Raw genomic sequence first — 15,591 nt, 5'->3', positions numbered from 1 at the left:
TGAACCCTGATTTGCTCCCAATGAACCATTAGTGTGTAAAGATGACTTGGCTTGACTTCCTGAGGCAATGGCTCCATGCATCCAAGCACGGAACAGGTATTGGAGTGCCGCAAAGGCTGCATGACGGAGAAATTTGCCAGGATACAAACATGCACTGGCCTCATAACAGGCAGCGATCAGAATTATTGTTTTCGTTTCATAGTGCGTGTCTGGGTGGCACCAGTTCTAGCCATTTGTGGGTTAAAATTTGTTTTATCCAATCACATTTCACCTTCAATGTGTTGCCATGCAAATATTAGTTGCCCGAGGCCTTCAGAATCCAGAGTGCTAGCGTCGACCACACACAGAGTTGAAATTGCGGTTTCTCTTTTTAACCGCTCATATTTTAGATTCACCACTGCGCCCTAATGAATACTCGGACTGATGTCGGCATTTTTCCATCCTCTGATAGGTTCAGATACTGGACCAAAGTTTGATTTACAGGAGAGGACAGAGGTATCCAACTATCCATTGTTCAAAGATATTGTAGAAGGGTACCAAAAAAAATAAATAAATAAAAAATAAAAAATAAAAGCTCGGCCCTTCAGTCTGACGTTGCTTCCCATCGTTATCAACGCCCACTTTTCAGCGAGTACACAATGGTTAATTGATGGTCATGGACTGTCAATGCTGTTTGTCAGTTGCACATTGACCGACACTCCATTCTTACGTAAGCCCCTGCGTGCTGTCGAGTTGCGCCGGGAGTGACGTCATGTCGCCGACACATTCGGCCTTCGGAGGACCCAGCCTTGGCGTGCGTGAAGTTGGACACAGCCAACGATATAAGCCTCGATTAAATACACGTACTGAGCACCGACTGAATGTTTCTGTCCATCGATCGGGATGAGAAAAGAGTCCCTCTCGTTTTTGTCTCATTCCGGGTATTTTTCGAGTCAAATCATTCGCTCAACATGTGGAAGCACTCGGCAAAAGCCGGGTGTCTCAACTACAGGAACCGACGGGAGACTTAAAGGGATCGTTCGGATTTTTTAACATGAATCTCAATTTCATCCTCATCTCCAGTGTGTGCGATCAGCACTGACTTACACCTGACAGCGTTCTATGACACGAGTTCTGGTCCGGTGTTGGACGAGAGGAAAATAGTCCAGCAAGCTGGCTGCGGTCACGGAAATAAAAGTGTTTTTCTTCTAAAAACAATTAAGTGTTCAAAAGAGTGATACATTTGCATCACAATACTCTTTTCTGAAAAAAGTCAGACGCCATTACCGCCAGCCACTACTTTTCTGTTCGTTCGTATCACTGCGCGTCGTCCTGTAGACGGCTAATTGACGCACTGCAGCCAGCTGATCCTTCCGCCAGAAGTTGTCTCTTTGAAGGGGGAAGGATCAGCTGGCTACAGTGCAAAACGTGCTTTTAATTGTACCAGGCATTTAAAATGTCCAAAAAAAGGTGGTCAATTGGAGAAGATTTAGATCATATTCATTGGTATGATGATTTTTCTGTAGTTTGAGTTTGGCAACAGTTTATTCGTATTGTTTAGGTTTGTGTATACATCACGGATTAGCGTATTTCGATGAAATCAGGCTCAAATTGACAGTGTATACATCTCTATGCTCTGTCCATTTAGGACATGGGGTACATATAGTACGATATCTTACATATCGGATTTTCAGACACATTTGAAAGAAGCCTAATTCTGATATCGGGGTATCTGATTTTAGATTTTTTCCCCCCCCCTCCATTTAGCAGCTACATTGGGAAACAGTTGATAAGCATGCATATTTTTATATACACACATACACTTCGGTCTAAGGCCCTCAACTAGCCATCCATTTTCGCTTATTCCTTACTACATCACAAATACATGATGATAACCTGTTAATTGTCCCACTAAATTGGTGCTTTTGAAAATATGCTGCGAGTGTGAGAACCAGGAGAATTTAGACAAGTAAAAGAAAGATTATTTCAGTAAAAACTGAAATCTCAAACACGAAAAAGTGAATTTATGAATGAAGTTATATGCTGTTTTCCAAATATCTTTCCCCAAGAGCAAAGGAACCCAAACCCAGACCCTAGGGCATCCATCTAACAACCCCCTCCTTTTTCCATTCCACCCCCACCGCTCTCGAGACTTTCCATGGCCTCGCATGAGAACACAAGGGGGGAGGGGCATGGAAGAGGGAGGAAAGGGGGGTGGAGACAGCCCATATTCCCTGGAGGAAGGAGTGATTCACAGCAGCATGTGGGGAAGGAAGTGACTCATGTTTAGGCTGATGCATGCACGCACACACACACATACACTGCATCTTTGTGTGTGAATTAAAAACTGAATTTGCGTTGTGTTGAAGTATCCACATGTGAAACAAAACAGGAATAGAGTTCAGTAGACACGCTTACTACGAACAAAATGTAATACATGTAATAGAACCAAACAAAACATGAGGTCATTTCTCCTTTTTTCCACATACAAAGAGAGATTTAAAACAATTGTTAGTTAAGTTCTTGGACAGTGATTTTTTTTTTTAGTACTGCACATTCAAATTATATTTTTAATCTGCAGTAATATTACTGTGCAACCTCAAGTTACAAACATAAACGGTTCCCCGAGTCAATTTATGACCTCAAAAGTTCATAAATCGAGGTCATGTTTCCCATAGACTTGAATGGAATGCAATTAATCTGTTCCAGTCCCTAAACTAAGTTAGGTTTTTTTGTTCTAAAGCAATATGCGGTTAAAAATAATATAAGGCAAAATAGAATTAAGTAAAAACACACTATAAACAAACATAAAACAAAATACAAAACGTGAAAAAAATATTTCTTATTAGGAATACAGCTCTTCCATTGAAAAGGAGTCTTCTTCCATAATAACTTGGGGATTCCATAACATTGTGATCCAAATTTCATTTTTGTTTTTAATAGTGTGAGTTTCTGTTCTTATTCTTTGGTTGACCGTTTAGCGCTTTGTTTACTAATTTGGCAAAGGTTTGTGTCGACATGAGACCTACTTCGACGTTTATTCATAAAATGAGTCTGCTTCTGGCATCTGTGATTGGGTCATGGATCCATCCACTCGCACATGCCAAGAAAGATCGTAGCTCAAAAGATTTTCAGAAGAAGTTTGTAGATTTTTTTTTTTCTGCAAAAGCATGACCCAAATTGTTCGTGAAAAGGGATGTTTGGGAACTCGAGATGTGCTTCTGCCAATAAGGGAACCACTGACAAAAAACATATGGTATAATAAATGTCTTCTAGATATTACATCTGTTAAGTAACTACAAATGCAATCAAATGTTAATCATACTGTTTATTTCTACAGTGCTGTGCAAAAGCCTTTGGCTCATCAGCCTAATATTGAAACTGTTCATTCCCTTTTGAATGACTAAAATAAATAACTACTCAATCATTTCCACAGCCGACGTATGATTAAAAATCCAATGTCCTGGTAGGATAAAACAAAGAAATAATTTTCTGATTCTTAGGCCTTGATTTCCCATGGCTCATGAAATACTTGTGGGGTTTTATTAGTAACACCAAAATGAATCAAGGAGTGTTAAAAAGATTTACTTAATAAAATGTTGAAAAAGAAAGGTGGGAATAATTTGCTGTTTGCATGAATATGAATAATATATGAATAACTCTGATTTGAAAAGGCAAAAATTGCAATCACAAAAAATATATTTTCACAAAATATAATATTCAGGTAGCAGCAAGGGTCTATGACTCTGGTGAGGACACGTGGTACTGTGAATGTACAGGCATTAAAATGTAGGCCACCATATTAGCATGAAGGTGAATTTGCTGCTAACCAGATTTAAAAGTAGCCTCAAGCCACGCCCCTCGCAAATGTGCAAGTGACTTGCAGTCACTGACCTGTATGGATAGCCAATAGCCCATACATGCCAGTGTACACCATTAAAGTCACAGGGCAGCCATCTTATCACTCCAACCTCGCAAGCAGACTACTGTATAAACTACGGTATACGTACAGATGAGACATATACAGCTTGAAGCAGTTAGTATAAGGACGGAGGCGGGGTGGGGGTTTGTGGTCACTATTTTCTAACAAGTTTAAAAACAAAAAACAAGTGGACGGTATGTAAGACACCCTTTTTCTTTTATCACTCAGTTCTTTAGACCCCAATATATATTACGTTTGGCAGAAGCATCTTTTGTTGAATTACAGTTATAATTCTTTAAAGGTTCCTCCTGTACTAAATAAACATCATTAAGCATATAATTTATACACGTATTTAAGGCAAGTTCTAAAATGTCTGAAGACCTCTTGTTTATTTGAAAATATTCTTCAATTTCGATTTACAGTGACACCTCTACTTACAAACGTCCCTTCATACAAAAGTTTCAAGTTCCGAAACTCCTCAACAGAAAAATATTGCCTCTAGTTACGAAAGAAGTTTCAGGATGCGAAAGGTAAAACGACAGTATGGGCCGCTACTCGCAGCTCCCAAAGTTTACTGAACGCAACATACTTACAGCTGCTCTGCCATTGGCTATTACTGGCATCTTCCTGGCATCCCAATGGCTAAGAGGGACCTGTACTGTATGTGACCATAGGTACAAAACAGAATGTGTCTATGTAGAGAATGTGTCTATGTAGCGTCCTCGTCATTCGCCCCTCGGGCCATGAGATGTTTATATAGTTTTACGTAAATATTAACTAACAGCCGACGAATTTGTGCAAAAATAAAAACAATTGGTGATTGATGAAGGCTACATTTCACAGTAAGTTTTTAATTGCGACGAGACGGGCCTTTTTGGGAAAAAGATGCCTCGCCGTACCTGAAGTTTCCATCAAGTTTCGGAATTTATTGAAAAGAATCACCCAGAAAATGTGTTCACGATTCGGACGATCGCTCACTATGATTATGTATGCCTTGGACATTTTCGAAGGATTGATTAAAAAAAAACAAAAAAAAACAAGGGCTCCAGGTGGAGGAGTGGAACCGTCACTTGTCTTCGGTGCCGGATGGCGTAGGTTCGTTTATCCGCCTGGGAGATCATGTGTGGATTACAAGATGTAAGCGTGAGTGAGTGAGTGAGTGAGTGATTAAAATAAATAAATAAATAAATAAATAATAAGAAGATGATTGTTCAAAAAACAAACATCCTTGGATCAGTTCTTTATAAAACACCAGGCAAAAACACTTCTGAGAGAGAACATGAACCAAAAAGAGGGCAAAAAAATGAAGAGGACAGCAGTTAAAAAGGTAAATGACCCTCATTTTTATTCTTTGTTTTTTACATTATGCACAGCTCTCATTTATTGTGCAATAATCTAATTGTAACATGTATTTGTTACATGTTTTGATGCATTTTTATGCTTTATAAAACATTTCTGTCTGAATTTTGAGAGGCTTGGAACGGATTAGGGCATTTACATGGAAAATGCCTCTCTACTTACAAAATTTTCTACTTAAGAACTTTCTTCCAGAACTAATTAATTTCATAAGTAGAGGTACCACTGTATTGTAAATGTATAGGATCGTATGCCGAGAAATGTTTCTTGGGAGGAGCAATATGGTGGCCTCGTGACCTCAAAAGTCTTGGCCTATTAGGCTATCCAGTAGGGGTGGGAATCTCTGACATGAGGCCGACTCGATATGTATCTCGATACACAAGTTGCGATTCGATTGAAAAACGATTATCTTTCAGAACAGAACGGTTCGATACGGTTCGATTAAGTTTGGGAACGATACAATTTTCGATTCGATACGATTCATTTCAATATTCAAAACTTATTGTGACATTTGTTGCTTGTAAACAATCTTAAAACACCACATATTTTTACAGTATCAACAAATGTGTTAAAAAAGAACAACAACAATGTCTTCTATATTTTTATATATTGAATCAATTATTTAAATGGACCGGAACAAAGGGCTGGGCGATATGACTGAAAATGTATCAGTTTAAATATTTATTAGTTGTTATTAACAGTTACAATTGTTTTTTTTTTGTTTTTTTTTATTCAAAATAAGGATCAGGAAAACAAAAGGCTGATAATTCAATGTTAAATATAAATATTTAACCTTTCAAAAGACACCAACACAATTAAACAGAATATGTCCACATTGTGAAGTATTTCAGAAACATAAATTTAAGACATGAAATAAACCTACCGTCCAGCCAAAAGAAATATGAAGCCACCTTATGGAACAATAAATCTATCAAACCCATTTTAACAACTTAATATATCCAAAAATATTTCCAAAAGTGCCCTAACCTTTTTATCAACAATTTTTGTTTTTAACAATTTTTGTTTTTCTTTGCCATCACATTCATTTTTGGTTAATGTATGATATCTTTTTTGTTTTTTTAATCTGAGACACGATGATGACCATGGAATCACTACTGTTTGTTTTGTTTTTTGGGCTGTCGTTCATTTTGAGTTTGATGACGTAATTGCGGGCACGTCTCAGTTCCCTGCTGCTCATGCTAGTTGTGTACATTGACAGGGAGCCACAAACTGAGAAATGAGATACTTGCAGTGTGCTTTTAGCTTAGCTGGTTTTTGGCTGTAGAACATACCTGTGTCGTTTGAATCCATGCATTGGATCGTCACGGGAGTTATTCTTTTTGGCTCGCGTGCAGTACCAACGCCGGCCCGGGACATACAAGTGCACCGAGAGGACTCGATAGCCATGGGAAATACCAAGATGTACATCACCGGCTTCTGCTAACTGTCTCCACTGTTGCATGTTGTCACTCGGTGTGCGCGCGCGCCGTGTTGCGAGCACGGCGTTGACGGTAGGCGGCCCCCCCTCCCCCCCAAAAAGGTGCGTAACGTCTGTCTTTGCGTTATGTTTACAACATCCGGGGAATGAAGCGTCTCTGAGCGCTACTTTGCTCGCTCTCTGTAAACACGGAAGTAGATTGAATAGTGATGCTACTGAAATGTAAACAAAACAAGTTGAGCACGGTGCAGAACGCTTGCTATTGTTATGAAAACCATAAAGCCTCACTCGCAACCGATTCACAGCAACGCGATATCCGGTCCACAGCTTTACAAGCAATGTATCTAAGGATTCCCGGCGGATTTTGTATTGGTTGACAAGTCTGCTACCGATACGGTCGTTTAGTTCCCCTTGACGACCGATGGTTCGGTCGAATCGGTTTTTTGTCCCACCCCTACTATCCAGTCATATATAGATCAGAGCGTGCACTGGGCTTAAGACATGCACTGTATACAAGCAGACGTCAGCCACGACTGCTACATTAGTAGCATGGCAAATTCATGTTATGAACTTGCAAAACACTACGTTACCAGTTTCATGCTGTATTTTGGGGAATGCACAATCAACTCAAATTAAGAGATGTGATGACAACCTTGTGAGAACAGTCAGGTTGGCAGTGTGTTTTCCAAGCCCAGAGGTGCAGCAGTCCATGTAGGACACCAGTGTTACATATGTTTACCCTTGATTTGTTTCCAGAGCTGTCTAATTAATTCTTTGATTTTTTATTTTATTTTGCTAAACATGCACAGCAATGATTGACAGGCTTCAGTCACGCTTTCTGTCACAATAGTCTCTGATAAGTTACTCTTATCTCGGTGTGAGAAGTTTAAAAATAGCAATAAGAAAATAAGATAAGATTGGAACAGAGTGGGATGATTTTTCAAAAGATCATTTTAATAATATTCTACTGTCTGTCAAGTCATATAGTTTAAAGATATACTTCAGTTTTAACATATTTAACTGCAACATGCCCCATTTAATTCACACGCCACTGATGTAATACCAATGTTCAGGAAAACATGCCTCTAAAGTTTCAGAAAACGATTTTATAACTCATCAGAGCAATGTTATAATAGTAGCCCAAGATGAACTGTGTGTTTTAATTAGGGGTGGCAAAATTAGTGCATTAATTTTGGGTTAATTTAAAGTTCCTTTAACGCCACAGATTTTTTTTAACGCGCAATTAATGACCGCCACTTACTTGGAAAGCCTGTACTGGGGGAATTCCAGTCACAACGCAACAGACATGTCCATGTCAAAAATTTAGCAGTAATAGATTTAATAATACTGTAATGCATACATTTGTGGAGACAGGGATAAGTTATATTTTACAATTTTAAAAACCTGCAGAATTTCACAAGTTACTTCATATTAAAGACTAGATAGGTCTTAATATGAAAAGAAAAATGCACTGAGCTGTCACTAACTCTTACAAATGCCATTATGCCATCTAGTGGCAGAAAAATGACCTCAACACAAATCAATATACTAGTCTTTTACAGTACAGTACAGTACTTTTTTTTTATTTTAGAATTGTACATTTAAGAACCAAGTTAACTATTGATGTCATGATTAATTACTATTAAAACATTAAAACAATTTAATCGCCTGACACCCCGAGTTTTAATATTTTTTGCCTTTTTAATCAACATGAGAAGTCAACCATAGATGTCTGTGCTCTGCTGAGTTACAGAATATTACAAATATTATGCACAACATGCACAAATAAACTTAGATGGAGGCCAAGGTGGCCAAATATCTTTCAAGTGGCTTTCCCCCGAAAAAGAACATCAGACAGCTTTTTGTCCACTTAAATACAAGACCGTACTAGCTACAACTGCCTGGCTGGAACCACATTAAAAAAAAAAACTGTAATGAAAACTAAATCAAAAGAATACTATTTTTTTTAAAGCTAGTCCCTTGTGGCAGTTTTCCAGAGGGTACATATTGGAATAGAATAAAATGTTCCCGTTGTGGAGCGAACTAGTTGGGTTCAGCTGAGCTCATATTGAGAAAAGGGGTTTGGCTTGTTTAGGCCCAGTGGATGGGTCAATTACCAATTTCCATCCCAAAATCAATAATCTTGAGCAAGTCAAGTCAGTACCTCAGTCAATTAGGCACTCACTTGTTTCAAGGACATATCGCCCGGTATATATTTTTTGTTTGTTTGTTCCCGACACAGCTACCTCAACCGTTGACAGCAGGACAGTTCCTGATGGAAATGTAAAAAGAAAAAAGGCAAATGTCAAATAAAGAAATTTCAAACTGTGTTCTGGAAGTCCGTCTGTGACGTACGGATGAATCAATGAAAGGTAGTAAGCGTAACATGGAGACCACTTTGACACAGCAGCCCCCTTTCAGAACTGTGAGGAGGGCGGAACAGGTCAAACGGGAAGGAGGAGAACGAGGGACGGAGGCTGTGTGTCTGAGTGGGAAGGAGGAAAAGGATGTAGCATGCTCGACCAACACCCCTCCCCTCTACTTCCCTCCCCTCCTTTTCCTCCCAAAAACAAAAACAAAGCGTACAGTTCCTGATCTGGCACATCACCAACAGAATCCATCTGCTTTTCCCTGAATAAACCCGTCTCCTTTTTCCTGAATATTCTACGTTGCTAATGCCCTCCAATGTTTTTGCATACATGATCCAGATGATAAATAGTGTGATTCTAAAAGTTCAAGTACAGTAAGTCAATTGGATGAAGCAGTGATGGGATACAAATAAAACAATGTAGATACAAAATTAAATGGCATAATTGAACCACACAATAACCTAGAGACCTCCATGTGTTATGATCCCCATTTGAAACCGAGTGGGCTTTACTCACCAACTGTGCTTGGGGGGGGAAGGGGCGTGGAGGCCAAAGCCTAGCTTTCGTTGACGGATTTGCTTGGCTAAGCGGATTGGTTCTCAGAGCAGGCTGGGCGTGCACTGCTCAGCATTACTAAATTGCTATCCATTTGCAATCTTCAAATTATTATGTTTTACTAGTTGAGCTTTGATTTTACTAAAAAATTCGGACATACTTAATTTAAAGGATTTAAAAATCACATTTTATTTTTTATTTTTATCATTTTGAGCCACTACTGGCATGTTTAATGCAAATGCGTTGCTTTGATCCTGCAACTAAATGCTGCAATAAAATGATTAAAATGACACTGTTTTGTTTGGAGTTCAAGCTCTTTTTAGTCTTTGAAATTTGCGCCTTTTTTTTTTTTTGTCTCAGTGTGTACGTGCAGTCTTACATCTACATATGGACATTAACCAAGATCTTATCTACAAGTATGTGAATTAGAACAGCACACACTTTAAATGAATAAGAACAATGAGCAAAAGTGCATAGGTACAAACAATTCGGCTAGGGAAGAAAATCATCACCCCGCTAACAAAATTTGGACATTGTTTGGAAATTATGTCCAATGTCCTTTTAACACTGTATAACAAAACGCACCTGTATTAAGTTAAAATATACATATTTTGTATAACGATTATGGCGGTCTCTACTGACAATTTCTCGATCCAAGCTCAAGAAAGTTGCAATTTAGCATTGTGCTCTGGATGGTGTACTGTTTTCGTGAGCACTGTAAAAAGGAATGAAGTATTGAATATCATTTAGCTGACAAAGAAAGCTGAACCTCCACCATGACATGTTAGGTTTATGCAGTGAGGTGTAAAAGTATCCCTTAAATATTCCTGAATAAATGTGACACCATTAGTGCATGATCAATTTCACAGATAAATATTGATAGCTACTAAGGTGCTATTTTAGTCAAATGTATGCATGCTTGTGAAAATGCAAAGAGTTTCATTGTCCCACCTCATTTATGAACTTGATGCACTCCAGAAACATGTAGTCTTGTTGATGTTCGTTGACCACCCTCTCATCAACAAAGTGCCGAGGTTCGAGGGTTGGGTGATCTATGGGGAGACAGTGCTGCAATGTTATACATTCGCCATTAGGTGTCACTCTTTGTCTTCTCATTGCCTCAATTCCACACACTGCTGAGTTTATGTGAGAGAGCTACAATACATGGAAGTAATCAGAATGGTTACTCCCCCACCCACACTTGCTACATTATTCAACATCACTTGCCTCATAACTCTCCAATCAGTAGCAAATGCTGAGAATATTAGCAAGTTATTAAACCAAAAGAATGCACAATACAAGTATTTGTAGTAGATACTTTGCTGAGACACTAAAACTAAACTGGTCTTCCATGAATTTTGATCAGCCTTGAATGTGCTTATCAGAGCTGACAATAGTACCATACAATTAGAACACAGCAAATGGCAAGGCATGAGGTCGAAATAACTGCCTGGTGGGTTCCAGAGATGGAACTGGTAGAGTCCTGGGCAAAAATCTGCTTCATCCAATGTTCCCAAGAGCATAGCAGTCTCTATCCATAAAAGGCAGCAGTTTGTGACAAATGGGTTCTTCCTAGAGCAGGAATTTGCAACATTGATGATTACAGCTTCATATTGTAAGTTTTGTCCATCATGCTTATTTTGATCAAATGTACTTCATTTCTGTGGGGCAATTGAGTACAGTGTTGTGGGTTGGCAAGACTGAAGACTAAATTAAATCGGTACCGCAGTTGGGCACATCATGGAGACCACCACCAAGTAATATTGCCTAAATCAACCATTTAGCACACAGCAAAATTGTTAATGTTAACTAGAAAGTGTTTATATGTGTCCACACCAATGAGTGTAGTGTTACTTTTCTCCCCCTACACTTAACCAGTGTTACTCCAACACTGTGTAGTGATAAAACTCTACACTGGTAAGCACTGAGTAGTGTTGAAAGCACTCTACACTGGTGTCAGTGTTAAACATTTAATTCTGCCAAACTACACTTAACTCTAGTGTTTAAACAGAGTGTATTGTACTAGTGTCAGTGTGAAAAATTGAACTCAAACTACACTTTACTCTGGTAAATGGTATTTCATTTATATAGTGGTTTTCCTCCTTACAAGGCCCTGAAAGCACCTTACATTTTGACTACTGATGACACGGCATCAGAGGACAATCTTGCTCAAGGACAATTAGGCATAGTCATACTGGCCCGGGGATTGAACTCACACTCTCAGGTTTGGGAGAAGACCACTCTACCAATGATCCATGCTGCCCCAACAACAACAACAACAACAACAACAACAGGATATATCGCTATTGAAATGAACAGCATGCTGCAACATTGGAAAGTTTCTCCTTCACCGGAAATGAGCATGTGGTCAGTTTAACACTCAAGGTAGTGCTATTCATGTTACACCCAACATCCACACCAAAACACATTTACTCAGACAGTGTAACTTTTTATCCTAACAGTGGTAAAAATAACACTGCTTACAGTACTGCGTATTTGATCGAACACTGGAAATGTAACACTGACCGATTTGCTGTGCATGACAAGAAAAAAAATAAAATAAATCAGCAAGGGCCTCTTCAGATTTTGCTTTTGCCTAGGATTTTTTTCTCTCCCAATCTTATCCAAGCGAGATGACTCTGGAATGCTTAGAGTCAAATTCTACAGATGTTTAGGAAAGGTGTCTGTGTTCCACCTTTAGCCAAGGTTACTTCTGACCAACCTTTACGAAAGGATTATTTATGGCAGCAAATTTAAAAGCAACAGGGAAACAACGTAGTTGACAGACTATGAAAAGATGCTTAAGTTTCACAATCAATACTTTAAAAACAACATTTAAAAGAAATAGTTAATATACCTTTTTTTGTCTTAAGAGGATAGTCATTGAAACCAAGAAATATACCTTCAAAGCAAAACGAAAGGTGTGGTTCAACACAAATGGAATAAAATTATAAACACAAAAACAAAAATCATCATAGATCTTAGTATCTGTATTTTTTTCCCATTTCATTAATATTTTGCAAATAAAGTCTGCTAGTGAGAGACTTACATCGTAACGTCACCAATACATGCCATCGCATGATGACGTCAGTTAGGAAAAGTAGAGCCGAATTTGTGTGAAATTGTGAAAGCGTAATGTGCTGTCCTTTACTATTTTCGGAAGGAAGCACATTTTCATTTCTATTTCACACGATGACACAATCCAACAAAGGTTTAAGGAAAGGTGGCATAAAGGTAACTTTAGGAAGAGACCCCAAGTGTGCTTACTGTTCTTGTAAGGGCATATTCTGCAGAAAAGGCACGTTACTGCTCACTTTTTTGTCTGCGCATATTCTCCCATCAACTAAAGTGTGTCAATTACGCACCTTCATGAAATGTACCCACTCGGGATGGAGCGACGTTAAATGAGGACATCTCCTGTCATATCTACCAGTGTATGTATTTTTCTAGAGACTTATTTAGCATCTTTCCCCTTGCTGCTCAGGAGGCTGCAAAAATGACTAGCGCCTCTTGGAGGTTAAACATCAAATCGCACATTTTTGATTCAATGAACTGCTTCCGTGCGCCGCTCGATTGGCCGCGTCACGCCGGGCAGCTTCTGATTTGTGCTCGTGGCTTTTTGAAGGAACAGTTCACAACAACTAAAGTCATTCTAATAGTGAAATATTTATTTTAAGTTGACATTTGCTGGCCGTGAAATCCACAAAAGTGCTGCGCTCGCGTGTCCGGTGTTGCTCGGCGACGCTTAAACACTCACTTTTCAACTAATTCGACAGCTTCAGATATTCATTCAGTCATGAGCACTTCCGGATCCATATGTGGAAGTCAACTTCACATTTGAAGTGTGAAATATATTCCAAATGGATCTGTATGGAATTCGCATGTCTGAGGAAAACCTCACAATTTGGGAGACAATTAAATACCACCACATACAGTAGGTCATTTTGAAATGTGCCCAATTACAACCAAGTGTTACGTATTGTACTTTAGCGACCTGGCCGCCATGTTAATAGCGATGGAAATAGTAAAGTGAACCATATGTGTAGTTACTGGGACTCGAAACCGGGTCGTGTGGTCCGAAAACAAGTGTCTATCCGACTGAGCTAAGAGGCCAGTAATCATTTTCATGCTGTGTTTTGTAATGTGAATCATTCTACAACCTAACCCCAACCATTAGTCCGATGACGAATTGACAAACATGTCAGCATTTAAAAAAAAAAAAAACCCACAAAAGTAATTACAAGTCTGTTAGGTCAGATAGACGTTTGTCTTCCGAACAGGTTTAAATCCCATTCATCCATTTTTTTTTCTATTTGCTCGCTATTTACATGGCCGATAGAGGTCACTTAAACTACAATACGTAGCGTTTAGTCGTATTTTGGTGAATGGTAAAATGACCAATATCAATATATATATAATAGACCAATAGACCAATAATATATAGTATTGTGTTGGAAGACTTACATGCATCCTCACAATTCAATGGGTCACACCTCTTTGTTGACTGTGCCAGTTTTTGCCGGCTAAACTGGTGGGTGTGTTGGAAGAGTAGACGAGAGAATCTGCACACATTAAATGTGCGTAGGATGGACGCGTTTAGAAATTGACTTAAGCGCAACCAAGAGAATATGCCCCTTAGTGACATATGTCTGTTGTACTTCCACGGATGACCTGTGAGAGGCAGCATAGTGCCACAGAGGATCTATTCTAGACCGTTGAAAAATACTAAAAAGAAATACAAGAAGCTAGGCTAGGGCTTTAACCTGGCAATAGCCAGATTGATATTGTGATTTACTCAAGGGAGTTCTCCACAATATTAATCTGGGACTGCTCCACGATAATTTGCTCGGGAAAGGTGGGACATTCTGTATAATACTTCGAGCTGATTGGACGATGCGCCGCTGTGCACGTTTGTTTTGACCAATCACGGCCACGGATGAAAATGTCATCTTCGTTCTCGTTGAAGGGCGGAAAAAAAGCACAAACATCTTGCCAGCTAGAAATGCACGAAGCGCCTCTTGCAACAATCAACAAGGAAACGGTGAGTAATTCTGCAAGAACAGAATTAATCGCAGCGTCCATTTGTCCATGTTAGGTTTGTTTGTTGGCCCCGGCTTCCTGGTTTTGTCACAGTTGCATGTCCCGCCCCAAACACAATGTCGCTCTATGATTGGTGGAAATCAACGGGCTAGGTACAAGATGTATTCTCGGGAGTCTGCGAACTCACAAATAGCCCACCACGAGAATTGGTCTTGCAGATTAAGGTTACTAGGGTTTATCCTATCAAGGAAAAATATGCTTATACTTCAAGCATATTCCTTTTTAAAAGGCAATTGTGCAAAAGCATTTCACTTGCTTCTTTTTTACCACTTAAAAATACTAACAGGGAACTATAACCTGTACAGTTCACCTTAAAATAAAACAACATATCGTCACCCTCTTAAAATAATTGCCCAAGTCACTTTGTTTGCAAAAATTTCAAATATTTTTTTGCCTAAATCATCTCTTAATGTTGCAAATGGTTCTTTTTTTTTTGTGTTTCTTTAAAAATCGGACAAAATGACTTAGGCGATTATTTTACGAAGGCATCTATGTGTAGGTTGTATAATAAAAAATATAAATAAATAAAAAATCATACAAAAAAAAAAAAGTCACTGGTCTTTAGAGATCAGCATTTTTCAAGCTAGTGGTCACTTTTAAGTTGTTTTATATAGGCTTGCCAAGTCAAATTTGACTGTTCTCCTGGTAGAATATTTTGTTAAATCAAGTAATATATTCCTCACTTCACTTCTATATTTGAAGCAAGTTTCTGCAATGAGTTGCTCCTCTATTTGTGTCTAGCAACAGTGAGAGCTAGCTGCTGATCGGAATAAATGATCAAGGGTGGGAGAAAAAAAAAAAAAAAAAAAGTCTTGACGAGAAAGATTGACAAGCACCTATTGGTCTAACTCCAAAAATCCTGTTTCATGACA

The 15,591-nt window shown here is 38.7% G+C and overlaps 1 protein-coding gene across 2 annotated transcripts in view; it reads right to left on the bottom strand.

The window, feature by feature from the left end:
• The window catches only part of ptpa (protein phosphatase 2 phosphatase activator), a 38,801-nt gene that overhangs the window by 12,783 nt on the left and 10,427 nt on the right, over positions 1–15,591 (bottom strand). For both annotated transcript variants that reach the window (XM_077498602.1, XM_077498601.1), the window contains one exon: positions 10,571–10,671. In XM_077498602.1, coding sequence (XP_077354728.1) covers positions 10,571–10,671 — 101 coding nt within the window. The remainder of the gene's footprint in view (positions 1–10,570; positions 10,672–15,591) is intronic.

The sequence above is a fragment of the Festucalex cinctus genome, chromosome 15 (genome assembly GCF_051991245.1).
Source record: "Festucalex cinctus isolate MCC-2025b chromosome 15, RoL_Fcin_1.0, whole genome shotgun sequence".
NCBI classification, from domain to species: Eukaryota; Metazoa; Chordata; class Actinopteri; order Syngnathiformes; family Syngnathidae; genus Festucalex; species Festucalex cinctus.
Note: the sequence above shows the minus strand (reverse complement) of the source record. Positions and strands in the feature narration are given on the sequence as shown.